At 39.6% G+C, this 19,557-nt stretch overlaps 1 protein-coding gene across 3 annotated transcripts; it reads left to right on the top strand.

Moving 5' to 3' along the window:
- Window positions 1-210: 210 nt before the first annotated feature.
- On the top strand, window positions 211-18,771 carry ZCCHC10 (zinc finger CCHC-type containing 10; the record flags this gene model as incomplete). Of its 3 annotated transcripts, none has more annotated exons than XM_084638005.1 (4): window positions 211-305; window positions 7,612-7,773; window positions 12,843-12,884; window positions 16,491-18,770. In XM_084638005.1, the coding sequence occupies 4 exons, from the start codon at window positions 211-213 to the stop codon at window positions 16,756-16,758; spliced, it is 567 nt and encodes a 188-aa protein (XP_084494131.1). In that variant the 3' UTR covers window positions 16,759-18,770. The 3 variants fall into 3 exon arrangements, with proteins under 3 accessions (XP_084494131.1, XP_084494133.1, XP_084494132.1); XM_084638007.1 differs by lacking the exon at window positions 211-305 and adding an exon at window positions 312-511 and having other exon boundaries at window positions 16,491-18,771; XM_084638006.1 differs by lacking the exon at window positions 211-305 and adding an exon at window positions 312-532 and having other exon boundaries at window positions 16,491-18,771.
- Between the last annotated feature and the right edge of the window lie 786 nt (window positions 18,772-19,557).

The following is a 19,557-nucleotide window of genomic DNA, read 5'->3' as shown; positions in this document are numbered from 1 at the left end:
CGGGGGAGAAGGAGACTGGACAGAGCTGAGCGCACCGCTGGAACGGCAGGGAGCCGCGAGCGGCTCGGCAGGCCCGGAGGAGTGGAGCTGAGGTAGATGACGGGCCGCAACGCACGTCCTCTCTAGCCGCCAGGCGCCTGGCTCTTGGTGGCAGGCAGCTGCCGGCTTCTCTCCCAATGGGGAAGGAGGAGGAGGGCGGAATTGCCCAGCATGCAGCGCGGTGGCCTATCGTCGGCATCCCTCACTTTCCGGCCAGGGGCTAAGATGGCGACTCCCATGCACCGACTCATCGCTCGGCGGCAGGCGTGAGTGCGCCGGGCCGGGGGCTAAGGGCGGGTCCTCGGAGACAGCGGATCCCCGAGGGGCTTGTCTTCGTGCGGCAGCCCGAGAAAAGCGGCGTCCCGTGGGCAGGAGAGCGGAGGGTTGTCTCGGAGGGGAAGCCTCAGGGACGCGGGCTCTCCTGGGAGGGGGCGCCTCGGAGGGGAATCCCGGCGGAGGCGGTGATGCTCGTGTGCGTGGGACCCCTCGGGAGGTGTGTGGGGAGCAGAATCGCTGCCTTCACCCAACCCGGAGAGCCTGCAAGTGGGGTGTGGAGCAAGCCCTTCGGGAGGGGGGCGGGTAGCGGTGGCTGGCCAGGCCAGTCGCGTACGCCAGGGGCCGTGGTATAGGCGGTGATGGGCAGTAGATAATGCATTGCAAGTGTACAGGACTCCTCAGCCCCTCCGGTGTCTGACGTGCACCTTGCAGCACTGGAGTGCACCCCCCCCCACCCCCATAGGGGGACAGTCCCACGGTTAAAGGGCCGCAGCGTGAGAGCAGATTTTTATTCTTTTAAAGTTGTAAATCTTTAGTTGGGATGGATAATGAAGTACTTCCTCCGAGAAAGAGCTGACTCTACCCTGTCTGTGCTGACTGTGAACTGGGACGGGCCTGCTGTTCACTGATTCCTAAAAACAAATTCTATAATGTAGATTGGAAGATTAAGTTAACCATGGTACAGAGCCTTACAGGAATAATAAATACTCTTCCCTTCTCTAGCTCCTTGCATCTGAGGATTTCAAAGCTCTTTACAAATGTTAACAAACTAAGTGTTTCACTATCAGTGTGAGATAGCTAAGTACCACTACAGATCAGCCCCCTGATAAACAAAGAGGTTAAATGGGCTTTTTTCTTCCCCTTTTCAAAAGTTCAGAAAATATTCTGCTTGTTTTTTACACCAGAAATTCAGATCTTGTGTGTTTTGGCAGACTATGGTGATTAAAGAACTAGTGAAATGATGGTATTACAAGAGTAAAGAATGAAAGCTGAATGACTGAGAGGGGAAGATGTCTCAGTCCGATTATTTAAAACTCTGGTTTTGAGTAGTTGTTAACAACAATGTCTTATTAATCAATCATGGCATTCTTTCCACAAAATGTTAAAGGTTCAACACCCCCACCTTTCAGTTAAGGTGTGAGAACTCACAATACACCAGTCTGGGAGATTCATGAGGTCCACAAGTAAACCAGGGACAAAACACACTATTTTAAAGTTTAACAAAAGAAAGGCAGAAAAAAGTCATGTCGGGTTTATTAACACGTCCACAGAAGTGCACACAAAAAAGCATAAGCCTACATTTTTGTTTTTAAATTCTGTAGGTCACCTTAAAGTATCTTGGCCAAAGTAATTTCAAATGAATTTTTTTGTTGTTAGCCTTTCAAGCCAAGTGAGCAAAAAACAAGCCTGGGAGAAAGTACATCAAATGTCTGTTTAGGGTTTCACTGTAGTATTTGGGAGTTTATTCCCTGTAATGATTTGTCATATTTGTCTGTTTCAGTTGCGATAATAAGGGGTGGATAGTGTTATTGCATTTCTTCCTTTTCCAGGATTATGTAGTTTTTCCTTGCTTTTCAGTGGAAAGTTTCATAATTTCTGATGATTTATGGAATAATTATTTCCCTTTAATTTTGGAACAGTCTCTCCATTTCAACTTATCCTTTTACATGTTGGTTGTACGTGTTTTGCATTGTGCTATGTATCTCCTAGCTTCCATTTACAGTTTATAGTCACTGATCCCATGTTCAGCATGAGCTTGCCTTAGGCCTTGTGTACACTACAGTTTTGTCGACAAAAGTTATGTCAAGACTCAAAAAACGCGATCATAAAAATCGGTATTGCATGTTCACACTCATTTCCTCTGTCAGCAGAGCACGTCCACACTTGGGGCACTAGCATGAACAGTGTGAGCAGTGCACTGTGAGTATGTATCCCACAGTCCAGTCTGCCGCTAGGTCTTGTGGGAAGGTGGAGCAGATCGTGGCGCATCTTGGGACTGGGCTTTATGTCCTGTGAAGCATTGCTTTCTGTCCCAGCATTCCATGGGCTTCCGGCTTTCTTTTGCAGAATTTTTCAATGGCCCTTCTTTGCTGTGCACCCCGGCATCTTTGTGAGAAGGGATGGATCCCGCACTGCTCTCTTATGCTCTGATAACTGTCATGAAGATATCGCAGATGGCAGTGCAGTTAATTGTGAAGAAGACTCCTAGTCGCCTAACTGAAGAAGACTCCTAGTTGCCTGACATGCTGTGTGGTATGCATAGGAGCAACTTTAGATTGCTTTTGGCATTCACAGAACAGCTGCAGAGGGTAGACTGTTGCTTTTGGGCTCGGGAAGCACTGACTGGTGGGATCGTATTGTCATGCAGGTGTGGGATGACGAGCAGTGGCTACAGAACTTTTGGATGCGGAAAGCCACCTTCCTGGAACTGTGTGCGGAGCTCGCCCCAGCACTGTGGCACAAGGACACCAGAATGAGAGCTGCCCTATCAGTAGAGAACTGTGTGGTAATCGTATGAAAGCTGGCGACTCCAGACTGCTACTGGTTGGTCGTGAATCAATTTGGATTCGGAAAGTCGACTGTTGGGGCTTCATTAATGCAAGTGTGCAGGGCAGTTAATCGCATCCTGCTACGAAGGACCATGACTCTGGGAAATATGCATAAAATAGTGGACGGTTTTGCAGAAATGGGTTTCCGTAACTGGAGGGGTACTAGATGGCACGCACATTCCAATTTTGGCACCAGACCGCCTTGCAACAGAGTACATCAATAGGAAAGGGTACTTCCCCATGGTGTTGGAGGCACTTGGTGATCACCATGAGCGTTTCACTGACATGAATGTGGGGTGGTCCAGGAAGGTGCATGACGCACGCATCATCAGGAACTCTGGCCTGTATAGAAAGCTACAAGCGGGGACTTTATTTCCAGACCAGAAGATTACAGTAGAGGATGTTGAAATGCCCATAGTGATCCTGGGAGACCCGGCGTACCCCTTACAGCCATGGCTCATGAAACCTAACACAGGAAACCTGGACAGCAGTAAGGAGTGGTTCAACAACAGGCTGAGTAGGTGCTGGATGACTCTGGGATGTGCCTTTGGTAGATTAAAGGAGTGCTGGCGATGCCTTTATGGCTGGTTAGACCTCAGTGAGGATAATATTCCCATGGTCATAGCTACAATTTGTACATTGCATAATCTTTGTGAAGCTAAGGGTGAAAGATTTTCTCAGAGGTGGAGTATTGAGGCAGACTGCTTTGCTGCTGATTTTGAGCTGTCAGAGGGGGGCAATTTGAATTGGGGAGGCTTTGAGGCAACATTTGGAAAATGAGAACCAATCATGTATTTCTCTGTGATTGGTGCTGCAATGTTACATTACATGTAGTTTTCCTAGGAAGCAATGGTGACATTTGGGGTATTACATTCCAGTAAGCAAATGATTAGAATGCCTGTGTATGTATTGGTAGTGCCTGCTATCTCAATTTGTAGGAAACAAATAAAGATGAATTACCGTTCAAAAACTTTGCTTTTATTGTACAAGAAACAGCACACAAAGGTGCTTGGTGGAAAAGGAGGTACCAGGGAAGGGCAAATGATCTGAGCTGTGGGTCCAGTTATCGTTTTTAAAGTTGTCCTGGGGAGTGGAGTGAAGGGGAAACTAAGAAATCCAGGAAAGCAGAAAGGACTGTGCCGGTGGAGTTTGGGGAGGGGTGCATGGAAAAAAGATCTGAATGTGCTGCAGAGGAGGGTGGGCACGCATCTGCTCAGTCTGCAGCATTATTAAGGACTTCAGCATCTGTGGTTGCTCCTCGGTGACTTTAATCATCCGCTCAGTAGCATCCTTAACAAACTTCTGATTTTTTTTTTCTGTCTTGCCTTTCAGCTTCCCTCCACTCCTTGCATTTCCTTTTCTCTGCATTGGAGAAGAGCGGTACCTCCTGGAACATGTCGTCTTTGCTCCGACTTGGGCTGCCTTTTGTCAACAAAACTTAGTAGTGTAGACAAGGCCTTAGTCTTGTCCATTTCACTTGTGTGAGATTTGCTATTAGGGCTGTGGTTAGAAATCTGTAGCAGTCTAGTTTGTTTGATCTGTTTTTTTCCTGGTGATTAGATTGCTTTTAGATTTTGATTTTATTTTGGTTTGGGTGGAATTGTCTGCTTTTTTGGTCAGGAGATGAGTGGTGTTGGGACCAGGAAGTGATGGTATGTTTTTGTTTGGTTTTACAGTCTAGTTTTCTAGTGTCTTCCAATAGAGAACATATGTGCTGGTTTGAGTTGGCACCAAAAGCTGAATGTTTGTTTGTGTTTGCACGTTCATTAAGTGGAGGAACTGTGCTAGTTCTGCTCACATATGGCATCTGTGGCAGAGCCAGCAGTCTAAGGCCTGGTTTTGTTCAAAAATTAGATCAACCTAGCTATGTCGCTCAGGTCTGTGAAAAGTTTTGCATCCTTAGTTAGGTTAACCTAACCCCCAGTGTAGATGCGGCTAGATTGACAAAAGAATTCTTCCGTCAACCTAGTTACCTCCTCTTGCAGATTGAATCCAGGTTTTTTTCTGTCAATGTAGTCAATGTACCAAACTTCCTCCTCCTCTGAGCTTCAGTTGAGACAAGACTGATTTCTGTAGGAGTTGGCAGGAAGTTGATGCAGCAGAAAAATCTTCCCTCTCTACTAATCTCCATGGAGGAATAGGCAGGCGACATAAGAATCTTCATCTATCTCTTAGCATGTCTAAAACATATATTGCTACAGTATATAGGTGTTTCAGCCCCTCTTCTTAGTCGGGGCTGGTAGCAGTATCTTTCCATTAGTTTGGATACCCCTCCAGCACATCCAAACCTATACGGTAACATTTTAGGAGCAAAGATCTTTTTTAATATTTGTCTATTAAGTGACATCCACCACATAAAATATATCAATGATGGTTTACTAGCTGTTTGGGGCCTCATTTTGTTTACAACTCCATGTATTCAGTAGTCTAAATACACCTAGTTAACCTTAAGTTCTTTTTTTAACCTTTGTAAAATTTCAAGTAGAGTTATTTTACTAGGCTAATGGGGGGCTGACCATTGAGTGCAATGTGCGTCTCAAGGCAGGTCAGTATTCACAGACATTCTCTCAGTGGAGTCTAGAAATGGAGCTTGAGAAAATGAAACTTTTAAAAACCTTTCAGTAGCCCTAGAATCTTGTTCAGCCTACTTACTAAAAGTACTGTTCCCTACTGAAATTAAATTCTCAAAGTTAATTGTGTGCAATTAATTGTGAGTCTTACTTTTTCCCTATTGAATCTAAATTAGCACCATTTCTCCTTAGGGCTACTGCAAGAAGCCAGAGAAGTTTAGTCTCGAAAAGGTGTTGGATGTTATAGACAGGATGACTATTAGAAACTTGATAGACCTGGGAGCCTGAGTAAGTGATGACAAAGGCCAATGAACCATGCCATTCTTCTGTACCTCAGTAGGTGACTCATAGTTCCACACCAAACCAAAACATCCATCAATGCTAATAGCCTCTCTCTCCTCCTTCCTCCTATCCTCCTCCTCTTTACTGTGTCTAAATGCTAAATATGGAGTTAGGAATTTTCCTCTTTCTAGTAGTATATGGCTGTTGTATATATGTGGCTCTGAATGGACTGAACTTTCCGAAGTGAGTCTTTCAGTTGAGGGAAGAGGGGTAAAAGGCAGAGCTGAAAGGCAGCTTGGTGCAATAAACTAAGCAGAAGACTGGGAGTCAGAAAATCCTAGCTTTAATCTTGGCTCTGGCACCAATTTGTGGTGTGACCTTGGGTGAGTCACTCAATATCTCTGCTTTAATTTCCTCATTTGTAACATTAGACTAATACCTACCTCATGGGAGTGTAAATATGAATCGCATTAAAATGCTAAATATTTTATTTTAAAGCTAAAGAAATTAATGAGGCGTGGGAGGGAAAAATAAAACAGAGGAAACAACTTTACCTCCTTTCCTGTGTCAGTGAAAAGTTATTAGTGGGAACTCCCTTCTTCAGGATGAGTATATCATCAGAGTCTCATTTAACCCATATTAAACTGAAAGGAAGCATTTTTTCCTCTGTGAATTCTAGCAAAGTATTGCAAAATTCTGTGAATATTTACCAGTGTGGGCTCAAAATTATTCACCCATGTTTACTATGATGATGGTGAAAAATTAAAAGTTTACACCTTCTCAGGAAGCAGGTGAGTAAAATTTTGCATGGCTAACTCTAGTGAATTATGCACGCAAGAAAGCCAGAATCAGGTTATACTTGGGATGGACAGAGTAAAATGTTACCTTTGAACTTCACATGCCTCAGTTGCATCTTTTGTGATAGCAGTCATTAATTGGCTGCTGAAATTGTAGGATTGCTCTTCAATTTCCCACAAGGAACACAGTGTCCTATTTAGTCTGACATTCTGTCCTGCCTCTAATCACTAGACTCCCATGATTTGAAAATTAGGCTGTCCAAAATATTGCAACAAACTGACTCAATGGATAGGAACAGATTTTTAGGTGCTTGTTTGAAACAACTATGGAGGCAGGTACAAATTCTTTGGAGATTGTAACATCGAGTACAATTTACTAACATTTATCTATGTTTATGTAACCATATTTCACACAGTTGGTGCCGGAATATAAAAGATGCTGCCAAAATATTTGCCAGTTAGTTTGGGACAAGAATTGTGTTTTCCATAATTGAATTACCTTTGTTCACTGGCTGAAACTTAAGAATTGCTCCACTTCCATTTTTCTTCAAACTCTTTAATAGTTGCTTATGAATTTTAAATTCTGAAGAGAATGGGAAATTATGAACTCCCAGTACAGTGAGGAAAGAGTGAAAGAGAAACCAACCAATAGGAGTTACTAAACTAAAATACTGGCCACACACCACTTGCCAAGAGCCAAGTGTAGTTTAGTCTTTACCACTTCAGCAGAAAGAGAGAATTGAGAGCTCCAGTTCTGGAATAGAAAAGTGTCTTTGTGTTCATTCTGATAAATAACTGATACAGGAACATTCCAGTAATCACAAAGGACCCAATCCTGCCATTGACTATATGCAGACATATGCATGTGCTTGTCTGGAGCTCCAGTGAAATGCAGGATTGTTCTGACTTGAGAAAAGCTAAAGCATCAATAAATACAGGCAGACAGTTGAAGCTCAAATTAAACAAGACAAATACTTTGTCTTAGGACTGGTATGCTAAAATGTACCATGTAATTTTCAATAGACAGTGTTGATTGTGCTTAAATATCCCAGCTTTAAATACAAACCTTGCTCTTAAGCAAATTCTGTATTTTTGTAGGGAGGCCAACAAGCAGCATGTGAGATGTCAGAAGTGTTTAGAGTTTGGACATTGGACCTATGAATGTACAGGGAAAAGAAAATATCTACACAGACCATCAAGGACAGTTGAATTAGCGAAAGCTCTGAAAGAAAAAGAAAACAGACTATTGTTGCAACAAAGGTAAGATCAGCTGGGCTAAAGCTTAAAAGCCATTAGCAGAAGTATGTATAGACTGTATTTGGGAGATTGTAGTAGCGTGGTCAGTTTTCTTTGTGTGGTTTTTGTGTTCATTCTCTTGAGTCTGTATGTGTAACTCCCATTAACATTAATAGTAACTGTATGTACATCAGAGGATGTATATATGTATTTGTATCCCACAGTATCCACAAGTTATTTGGTCAGCCTCTCCCTGTTATAACTTAGGTCAAACAGTTTTTTTTAAACAAAAATGGGTCACTGGAATAAAGTCAAAATAAGTAATGGGGCCTTTATGTAATGGGGCATTGTTTTCTGGGCACCTTGATCACTTACCTTATTACGTGTTTACATGGGGCTTAGAAAACAGTTTGTGTACATCTTTTCAAGTGTGGGGACAACAATTACAATTAGAAAAGTATGTGATGTGTCCATTTTTGTAGTCTCACCATAAATGTCCACCAACAAAAACATAAGTGCTACGTTAACAGTGTATCAGAAGCATAGTTTTTCCTTGTATTTAGTTTTGAAGAATAAAAAGCAAATAGGGGAGCAAGATATGAATTCATATGTATTGCCAATTCTTTATTCCTAGAAATATCGGGGATACATTTTATTGGATTAAAAGAACTACATGCTTTGCAGTTTTGACATCTGAGACACCTGGGCAGGTGATACCTGCAACCAAGAAGAAATAGCCAAATTGGACTTTGCCTTAATCTGAAGTGTGACTTCACTTACTCTTTTGGCCCCTAGATAGAATTTTGTTGTTTCTCCCAGCGAAGAAGAATTCAGTATTCAAACATTTCACCCTTTTAATCAAAAGTGCCTTCAGAGAGAAAATAATTTAATGAACTGAGAAGCTTTCCAAAATGTTGAACATAAAGGGATATTTCATATAATTTTTATGTCAACCATCCTCCTAGCTGTTATCATATACTGAATAGCAATGGTACTCACTATTGGTAGCAATGGTAGGAACACTATCATAGGCAAGAACTAATGGCTGCTGATGTGTTGAACCATGTGTTGTGTAGACTTGTTTTAAGCAGGGTTAGACAACACAGTGCTTAATGCCATTGGCCAAGTGAAGCCCAAGGATTTAAGGTGTCCCAAGCATTTTAATTCTAACTTTATTTTTCCCTTTGTCAGTTGCTTATAACTTTCTAAATCTTTATTCTTTCGGGGCTGAAATTTTCTATGCAAGTATAACACAGACAGACCCCGGTTGGCGGTGGGGGGATCAAACCTGGGACCTCTGAAGCTTAATATATGAGTCTCTAAGGAATGAGCTAAAAGCCTTAACTGAGGCAGTAGCAGATTCATTAATCTCTAAGTGGTCTTGGTGCCACTAAAGGGGACAGAACATCACATCCAGAAGGTGTGGGGATTACACAAGGGCTCCACCGAAGGGTTAATTTTCTTTTAAAGTCTGAGCAAAAAATGGTTCAGCCATTTTTAAAAACATGAGCGGTGTAGAGGAAAATACTTTATTATAAAAAAAATGTTTTAAACTATTTCTTTTTAAAAGGTTTAATGTGGAAATAGTTTGGCATTAGAAAGGTAAAATTTGGTATGAGGCTAATATTTTATGAGATGCACTTTTCAGTGGTGCAGTAAAAACTGGTTTTGATTTGGCAGTTATGAGTCTTTGAAAATCATAGGTGGTGCATTAAAATTTTTTTTAGCACAAGCACTTTTAAAATAATTATTTTCTAGAGAAAAGTGGGATGTGGGGGGAGTGAGGGTTTTTTAAAAAAACTTGATTGGTGTGCATAATTACAGCATAATGAGATTCAAAATCTATTTCACTTATGTTATGACCTGTGTACATAATGATTTTTTTGGACTTTTCTTAAAAAACCCCAACAAAAAGCTAGGACATTCCATATAAAAACCTACATAGAACAATATGGTTGTAAAAGTAATACGCATTTACAAGGGCCAGAATTAAAGCCATTGTGTCAGTCTTAACATCTTCATTTTTTGACAACTGTAGTTTTTTAAATGGAATAACTGCATATCTAATATAGCCTTGCACTGGCAAACAAGTCTCGTTGTCCAAGACTAGGTAATGTGAAAATAATTTTGCATTATGATCCTTCTAGTTAGTTATTAACCTAGATGGAGGTTGTGTGACCTAAAATCAAGGAACTTCAGTACAAAGTAATAATTCTGATTATGAAGCCCTCTAAGACATAATGACTGTGTGCTTTTAGACACTTAAATTTATTCCAATTTTGATGCAACATTTGGAACATATTTCCTTGTCCCTACTTGTTAGGTATCAAGTACTGTACAATAGCTGGGGTGAGGAAGGGAAGTGAAGTAAGAATGAAATGTAAAGATACTTTAAATACTGCAAATAATGTTCTTAATGAAGACAATGAAAAGAGAATTTTAAAGGCTTCTAAAATTCTATAAAGGTTGCTGTAAGATTCTAAAAGAGGAAAACTGAATTACCGCTTGTTTAAAAATGTAATACATTTTATGTAGTACAAAGCTGAGACGTGTAATACCTCCTCAACATCCTGAGGGCAGACACCCTGGCTTTTCTATAGTGAATGATGACATAAGTACAGTACCAAATGGAGGCTTGAAAGGTTTCATTCCAGTAGCTGCCAAGTTTTGTGCAACTCTGTGTGATACATGTAAATTACCCAATTTTTAATATTTGTAACTAATTTGCATACTAGCACGGACTTCAGCTATGTGATTCTGTGTAGGGGAGGAGTGTGGATTTAATGCTCATGCATCTGTAGAAAATTAAGATCTTGGTTTATCTATAGGGCAGCAGTGGGGCAATAATAAAACAACACAGGTTTGATCCCACAATCTTCAGATTTATGCCATCGTCCTCTACCATGGCAACTATAGGAATAACTGATAGGGGAAGCTTACTGTTGTCCCCCTATGGAGCAGATTGTAGAGGGGGAGATAGCACACTTTATTACTGGGTTAGACAACTGCTTGTGAATGCAGAGTATGAGGATTCCTGATTTGTATTGCTGGCTCTGGGAGCTGAGTATGGTAGAGTAGAGATTGCATAGCCATGTATAATAATGTCTCTGTTTGGATCATCTGCAGAGTTTGAACCTGGGAGTTCTGGATTTAAAAGTATAAGCTTCTCCCACTTGAGCTCCAGGACAATACACATTAGCATGGAGGTAGTAGCAGACTCATAAACTTATGTCTGGGTTGGCCACTAAATTGGGACAAAGAATCTACGCTCTGTTATCATGGGTTAGGCTAACACATAATCTAGGCCCTTTCTTCTGAGAGGCGATTTGGCAAATTAGAGACCGGAGTTGTATTCCCTGCTTTGCCTGCTGTAAAATGAATGAATGATAAATGCCTCCTCTAAGGTGGAGCATGAGGCCCTGATTAGTAAAGGTTGTGGAGGTCACAGAAATATGGAGAACAATCGGTAAAAGAGTTGGGATTAGAATTTGTGAGCTCCTGGTTTGTAGTTTAGTGAACCCTCTGTATGGCTACTGGGGATTATGTGAGGAAAGCACTCCTCTTGCACACAGACCCATGACATTTTACCAGTTGTTCAGGAATGCTTGACATCTTGCAATATGCTCATGCATTTTGCAGGTCTGTGTGATGGTAGGCAAGTCTGCATTCTCCTTGATGTTACCTACCACCATTTTATTAAAATATTATGTTAAAAAAAAACAAACATTATTTCGGAATCTGTATGGATGAGCTCTGTTTTCTAAAATCCATTGCTGCTCATCTTTTAAGTGAAATGTGAGTAACTGAATTGTAAAAACCAGAAATAGTTTTTGCGTCTATTTATCTAAGTTTGCTTCTAATATTAGGCCTTGATTAAGGAAAGAATCCCTTTTTGGGAAAGGTCTTAAATCCACTGGATGTCAAATGGGACGTAAATACAAGCTAAAGTTAAACATATGCTTAAAAGCTGTCTGGAGCCAATGGCTCAATGGGCTGCTGTGGTTAAGGCATATCAGTTTCATAGCCAACAGTGTACCAGGGAGTGATGTGGCCAGCATCACATCAAAGATGGTGAGTAGAGGAAACCTTTCAGTGTGAAGTCAAGTGATATGCATCTGAAGAAGTGGGGTTTTTATCCACAATAGCTTATGCCCAAATAAATCAGTTAGTCTTAAAGGTGCCACAGGACTGCTCGTTGTTTTTGTGGATACAGACTAACACGGCCACCCCTCTGATACTTGGTACTCAAACCCAGGATCTTCAGGACTGTAGCTGAGGACCTTAACCACACAGACACGCTACTCCACTCCCCGAATAGGGATGGAATTAATTACATACTTAAATGCTATGCAAAATAGAGACCTCATGTGGTTTACTTCTGCTGTTGGCTGAAAGGGTGATATGACCATATGAATTGAAAGGGGAACAGTCATGGCAAATTTGGCCTAATTCTGCTACTTTGTGGAAATGTTTTCTCAAAAGTTAAGACCAACAGAAATCTCCTTCGGAATTAAAAAGGAAATCCCATGGAGAAAGTATTTTGTTAAACAAGCATTTCACTGCAGTGTTTGAAACCCAAACTTTCTATCAGTGTGTGAATGCATGAGGACCTGAAAGTGAAATAGCTAGATATTATTAATAAAAATGGACTTTTTTCTCTCTATTGCACAGGAGAGAAATTCATGAAGAACGTAAATGATGAAAGCTAATTTAGATTTTGAAAACTTAGTTTTAATAATTTGAGATATTAGGTAAAGAAAACTTGTACACATCTTCTTTTCACACCGACAGTATCATTTTAATGTAAATAACCCTTAGCAGAAGGTAACTGAGAGTGTGGCATACTCAAATACAAAAAATGTTTAAAAGGGTAAAATACAACAGTTTTTTTTAAGTAATAGGGAATGTCTTCTTGGGTTGAAAAATGGCTGAAAGTGAATGTGCCAAGTGAACTTTAGTCATTACAACCCACTGTTTACTTTTCTGCCAGTGGGATGATGATATTATAAATCTCAACTCCACTATGCACCTGTTTACTTAATTTTTCCCACTGCATTAATCAAAGCCATTGTTTTTCCCCTCCCCTTAATTAGAACTGGAGAAAGTACTGCAGAAAGGAAGACCAAGAAAAAAAGGTATGTGGGAAAAGATTAAAACTGCAGCTATTCCATTGCATTATGTTGCACTCATTACGGAGAGGGTAATTTGAAAGAGGGTGTGTGGGATACGGAAAGTAGAAATTGCAGTGAAGGTTGTTTGTTGCCTTTGGCCTCCTTTAAGTAGTCATGCTATGAGCATTTGAAGTTTCTCCAACCCCTTCACCTTCTAATTCTCTGACTTCACTTTTTCCTTTTTGATCTTCCCTTCTCTACATACTCTTCCCTTTAGTAGAAAAAATATTCCTTCCTTTGGCTAGAAGGGCATTATTTTGTATTTCAAATAAGTGCAATAATTGACTACGGTTTTCCAGTTAATAATAGTTCCTTCTCCTCAGCTTGCTGTTCCTTCTCTCTTCCCCATTCCAAACTGTCATCTCCCTCTAAAAGTTTTTCTAGCGACTGTAAACAAAACAAATCCAAACCCAACCAAACAAAACTATCATTGACACTAAAATTGGGTCTTATGAAGCAGTGTTAGCGCTGCTGGGAGCCCACAGCTACACCAGTTTAATTATTGTGTTAGTATAAAAAACAAGTAGAACTTTATGTGGTTGCCATAGGTGCTGTCATGTGTTCAGTATCTGCGAGCAACATTTTTGTGAGACAATCCCAAATGGAAATATGGTATAACCGTCTTCTCCCACTTCTAGCTTAGTGCCTCCTTTATTGCTGCTCTGCTGATTGAAACAGCCACCCATGCTCCACTTCAGAAAACAACCTTGGTGTCAAAATCCCTCCTTTAAGGGAGACTTGCAAACAAGTTTAAAATGTTGGTCTGGTGTCCTTTTCTTTGTATCTCTATGAGATTATATATGTAAGAGGCCAGAAAGGCTTTTTTAAAAAGCCTGTATTTACCATGAGATATCGAAAATGTCAAGACTGGTTTTACTGGTGGATTTCTGGGTGAGCTCTCAGCTCAGCTGAAGAGGCAATGTTTTTTATTAAAGACGTCCTTTTATTTTGGAAAAAATATTTTAGACTTTATTTTTATATTGACAGACCCATTTTTTTCTTTGCAGATCACCTTTAAAACATTACACATTCTTGGTTTGAATTGTTTTCTCACGTGTTATAGGCCTCTTCAGATCCAGCCACAGTATTCATTTATTTGCATATAAGGCATCAAGTACACTTACTATGCATTAGGAAGAGTTAAATACAAAAATACTCAACACAGCATGTTGTTGTATACTTAAAATCCTGAAGTTAAGAGATGCAAAAGTTAAGGTTCCAGTAGCATTGCTACAGGCTTAACCAGAAAAATACGAAATGACAAAACTTCTGCAACTGTGCCCCATAACTTTTAGGTTGCTTTGGGCTTTCTTGTGCCCACACTAGCCCTTACCACCTCCCTCATGGAACTCTTTTGGAAGGTAGATTGCAAACCCCAAGACGCTTGGTCTTGTACTCTGGCTGATTCTGCCTCCTTTGATCCATGGGTCTACTGCTTATTCTGAGGCACTTATCTGTAGTTGTATCTAGTGTGCAGTATCAGAGATCTGATTCGGGTTGCCTTATATAAAAATCATTTTATTGATACATTTATTGAAATGGAATTTCAAAATCAATGCATCTATTCAGATACAAAATATAAAAAAATGTCTAGAGCATGATCTAAAGGTTACACACATGGCTTAGACAGTGTAAGAAAAGTATCACTGCCTCTTTCAAGGAAGTACATTTCTTCATCTGCCCCAACGATTCATCCCCCTTGTGTAACCAAACCAACAGACTATATATTATGTAACCTTCTGAAAGCAAGTATAGTAGAACCTCAGAGTTACAAACACTGCGGGAATGGAGTTGGTACATAACTCTGAACAAAACTTTATGGTTGCTCTTTCAAAAGTTTACAACTGAACATTGACTTAATACAGCTTTGAAACTTTACTATGCGGAAGAAAAATTCTGTTTTCCCTTTATTTTTTAGTAGTTTACATTTAACACAGTACTGTACTGTACTTTTTTTTTTTTTTTTTGGTCTCGTCTCTGCCTCTGCCCGATTGCATAATTCTGGTTCTAAATGAGGTGTGTGATTGACTGGTCAGTTCATAACTCTGGTGTTTGTAACTCTGAAGTTCTGCTGTAGATGATTTTCTGCTTCCTATCCCTGGCCCTTGCCCTCTCCCCAAAAATATTTCTGTCAAGGAAATAGCTATTAGACATTATCTGAAAGTACCCACTCTACTACCATTGTAGTGATCCATCCTAATGATTCCGAACACCACTTTAAGATGTGGCTTTTATTAGCTTATTTTCTGGAGATTCCTTCCTGAGCAGCTGTATATAAACTGCCCTCAATAGAAAAAACAGCTGTTTGGGGGGAAAAATACAGATAACAGATGTATATTAAGATGTTAATGGCTCAGAACATTATAACACACGGCTCCACGTATGTCAGTTTGACACAACTGTGGGTGCACAATGAGGCAGAGTTAATGTAGTTGTTATAACCTTAGCTTATGAATTTCCTGACTTAGTGATTTTCAACTAAGCACTCTTAATCTTATGAGAGCATTTAATTTCCTTTTTTCTGGAGAAAAGCGAACCTATGCTTAATATTTCTAGCACTTTACATAGTACCAGTTAGGAATGACATTCAGTTGACTGAATGGAATGAGAGCAAGGTGAGCTAGCACCTTTGGTTTTTGGCTGAGGTATGTTTGGAAAACCTGTGTTGTTCATTTTTGGCACTTAGTAGCATTGTCCATACCAAAATCTCAAACTGCTTAGGAGCAGTAGCACACCTGCAATAGCTTTATCTTAATGGGAAAATGACTGATTTTTAAAAATCAAAATGAAAGCTTGGAGTTTGCAGAATATGAATTCAGAAAAATGGCAGAGCATGCAGGCCTTCATGATATTTACCCCCATATTCATGTTTTTTCTTTGCCCTTGATAAAGCTATTTTTAAAGGATTTGTTTTTCTGAAAGTTTCCCTAAGGTTATTAAAATCTCCATCCCACAAAATGTTACCGTAGTGGTGGGCACGTTGGATTCCTTCTCCCTCAGTAGCTTCGGAGCAGCATCCCTTGGGTGAAATTCTGACCCACTGAAGTCAATAGTAAAACTCTCATTGACTTCAGTGGGGCTAGAATTTCATCCAGGGAGAATGTACAATAATGTGTCAAAGGAACAGATCTTCATTAAGCTTTTCTAAAACCTTTGTTGTCCAAAGTCATTTTTTCCTATCACTTAAAACTTTTATTCCCTCTCTCCCACTCTAACCAAGCAAAGACCCCAGTCCTCAGTAAGGATGATACCTGTACCAAGTTTCAAACCTTTGCTTTTTCTCCTGTAGTTATGTTTTCTTTTACAATGGGGAAGTATGTATTGTACTGTCCCATTACTCAAATGGCTGAAGGGTATTTGTTCAAAACAGAAGCAAGAAAGTGGAGGAAATACCAGCTTCAGACAAAGTCATGTCTGGAAAGTTTGAGCCCAAATGGTGAATGTTTTGAGCTTATAAAAGCAAGCTTGTAATGAACATTGTTTTTTGTAGTTGTGCCTTCAGCAGGTCTGTTCAGTGACCACTGTACTGGGAAGAAACTCTCTCACCTGTCCTTTTCATGTTTCTTGTAGGTCTAAGAGCGTGACCAGTTCCAGCAGCAACAGCAGCATCAGTTCAGCTAGTGATTCTTCATCCGAGAGTGAAGATTCCTCTACCTCTTCTTCTTCTGATGAAAGCGACAGTGACGAAAGCTCCTCCACTTCCTCATCCTCCCCATCTTCAAGTAGTTCTTCCTCTTCCTCAGACTTCGAGTCAGATTCTAGTTCCTCCAGTAGCAGCAGCACCAGCACAGACAGCAGCTCTGATGATGAGCCACCGAAGAAAAAGAAGAAGAAATAGCATGGTGCCATGTTCGGTGACAATGTAGGACTGGTATTAGTGAACGATAATGTCATTCTGTAAGGAGGTTTTGAATACATTATTGCCAAACAGCTTAACTGGTTAAAATTTCTACAGTTTAAAACTTTCTAAGTGTTTTACATATTCGTCATAAGACATAAAAAGGTATACATGGCAAGTGAGACTTATTGAAAGAGTATTTTTGTGGTTAATTCTTTAATAGGAAATTTTACTTTTTTAGTTTAAAAATCTGTCATCAGATTTGTTTATACGACCTAAAGTCCAGTAACCCTAATGTTTACATGCCAGAGAGCAAAACCTTCTTGTTTCAGATTGTGCTGTATACATCATATACTGACTCTCCGTTTACAGCAGCTTCATTTATGTTTTAGAAAATCCTGTAAACTAGTTAGGGAGGAAGAGGAATAAAAGCTTCTAACACCATTGGCTGTGTAGTACTCTAATAGCATTACCATTATCTGGCTAAACTGAATGCACAGTATTGCTCAGAGGGTGACTTCAGTCCCTTTGCTGAGAAATATATTATACTTTGCTGCTGAGCTTTTCTCAAATGGTTTTTCCTGAGATTTCCAGGTCAAAGATTAATTGCAACATAAAACTTTTATTAGCGCTAATTTGTTAGAGATCCATATGCTGTTTGTACTGTACAAAGGCTTTAGCTAGTCTTTTCAACTTTGCCTGTTTCCTGAGCTCATGGAACTGTAACATTCTCTGAGACAAAGAATGTCTCTTGCAGCAGTAGCATTGGAATAAGATGAAGGTTATGGGCAGGGGGTGCGAATCATAATAACTGATGCTGCTTAGGAGTTTCATCTTTGTGCCTTTTTTATAAAATTAAATGTATCCTAAAAAGAGAGGGGCCATAGTGGTGTCGCTGCCCCACCTCCTCAACTCATTTAGCTTTCCACACAGAATATGAGTCAGAGAACTTGGAGAAATGGTAGTAACATAAATATAATTGAGGCATTATTTTCAAAGCAAGGACAAAAAGCTATTTTCATTGGAAGTTTGGTTAGAAAAAATGAGTCACCTTTAAATATAGTTCTCAAAAGGAAGATATTTCCCTTTTGCTATTTTTGCAAAATTATTATGTAGTGTAAGATTGTCAGTTTACGTTTGTTGGGCACATGGTAGCTGGCATTATAGTCTGCAGTATAAAATGATTATTTGGCTCAGTCCATTATTTTTACATAAGAAGTTTGTGCACATTCGTGAAAGAAATGAAAGAGGCATATTAGCTTAAAAAACCCAGCAAACTAGCATCACAACCCTGCATATTGCAAGATGTCTTTTGCAAGTTGCTAAATAGAACTAATTTGCTGTTGTGGTGAATTTAAGCAGATGGCATTAGTCATTTAATTTTGTGATGCAGTCTCCTTTTCAATTTCTTATTGATGGAGTTCCCTTTTTCTGGGACAGGGCATCATATGTGAAAGAAAATTCTTAGATATCCTGGTTTAGGTAAAATATAGTAATTAAACTATTTTTTATATTTTTATGGAAAAAGTAGTGTGTAGAATTACTTTGGAATAAAATGTGCATCTATTTAAATGTTTGAAAATATGTATGTTGTGTGTTTTAGTGTGTAATCATTACTGAGTTTTACAGAACACGCTGAAGACTGTAAATAAAACTACCAGGAAATTGTTTGTCATCTTAGAGAATGTACCATTTAATGGGAAAAGTTAATAAATTATTAAACACTGTTTGCTAAGTTTATATTCATTGGAATATACTGTAAATTTACTAATATGGTGGAGATTGGGGAAAATAACTTTAGAAAATGGGCACACTTGCCGATCCAAGAAGCTGTCTGCAGGAGATAAGACAAAACAATACAACTGCTAAAGAGATTAAGGAAACCTATGTTTAACTTCTGGTCTATTGGTCCCTGAGCTGGGAGGTCTAAGGAGACAGTATGCTATTTCACGGGATACTTTATATCATTCAGTAGTGATTAAGTGGTAGGCCATGAAAGGAACTCCTTCCAATATTTTATAGCCAAAAACATAGTAGCTTTTTATGTAGTTAATTAAATTTATTTATTTTAGATCACTTGCTCTCAGATGTGATATTTCTGCTTAATTTTAAATCCATGCTCCATTCTGTTTTATTTATCCTCAGCCGTTTTTATCTTACAGGGCAAAACCCACCAGCCTGACCAGAGCTTTCAGCCATCCAATTCTTACTAGCTCAAGTCCTGATTTGCTCTTAAAAGGATATTTTATTTCACTTTGATTCTGCAAGGAAAGGTATTTCTTTAATCACCATCTTCCAAAGCTCTAAATTAGGCACAAATTATAATTAATTTACAAAGATTACTGACTAGAAATTGTTACATTTACTCAGTAGTTATTGAGACCTGTGCTGCTTTAAACAGGCTCAATTTAATGCCTCCCCATTACAAGTAAAACTGCCATTGCTAATTGAACTGAAGCAATTGATGCAGTCTAGTGGAAGAATGGCCTCAGGAGAAGTGTCATATTTCAAGGGGAAACATTGCTGATGGGATGGAAAAACAAAAGGCACAGGCAACTTGATTTTCTAGTTTGGAGTTTTATTAAATCAAACATTTGTGAGAGCTGGACGTAGGTTTTTGATGCCCTAACTGAGGGCACGTAAGAGGGCTGTATGTGAGATGGATTTGTAGATAGGATTTTCACTAATATATAGGAATTTCTCTACTTTAAGAAGGTTTTAGAGTAGCAGCCATGTTAGTCTGTATCCGCAAAAAGAAAAGGAGCACTTGTGGCACCTTAGTCTTCTTTTCTTTTTTCT

The sequence above is a fragment of the Lepidochelys olivacea genome, assembly GCF_965140295.1.
Source record: "Lepidochelys olivacea isolate rLepOli2 genome assembly, chromosome: 8".
NCBI lineage: Eukaryota > Metazoa > Chordata > Testudines > Cheloniidae > Lepidochelys > Lepidochelys olivacea.
The sequence above is the reverse complement of the archived record's forward strand: the minus strand, read 5'-3'. Positions and strand labels throughout refer to the sequence as shown.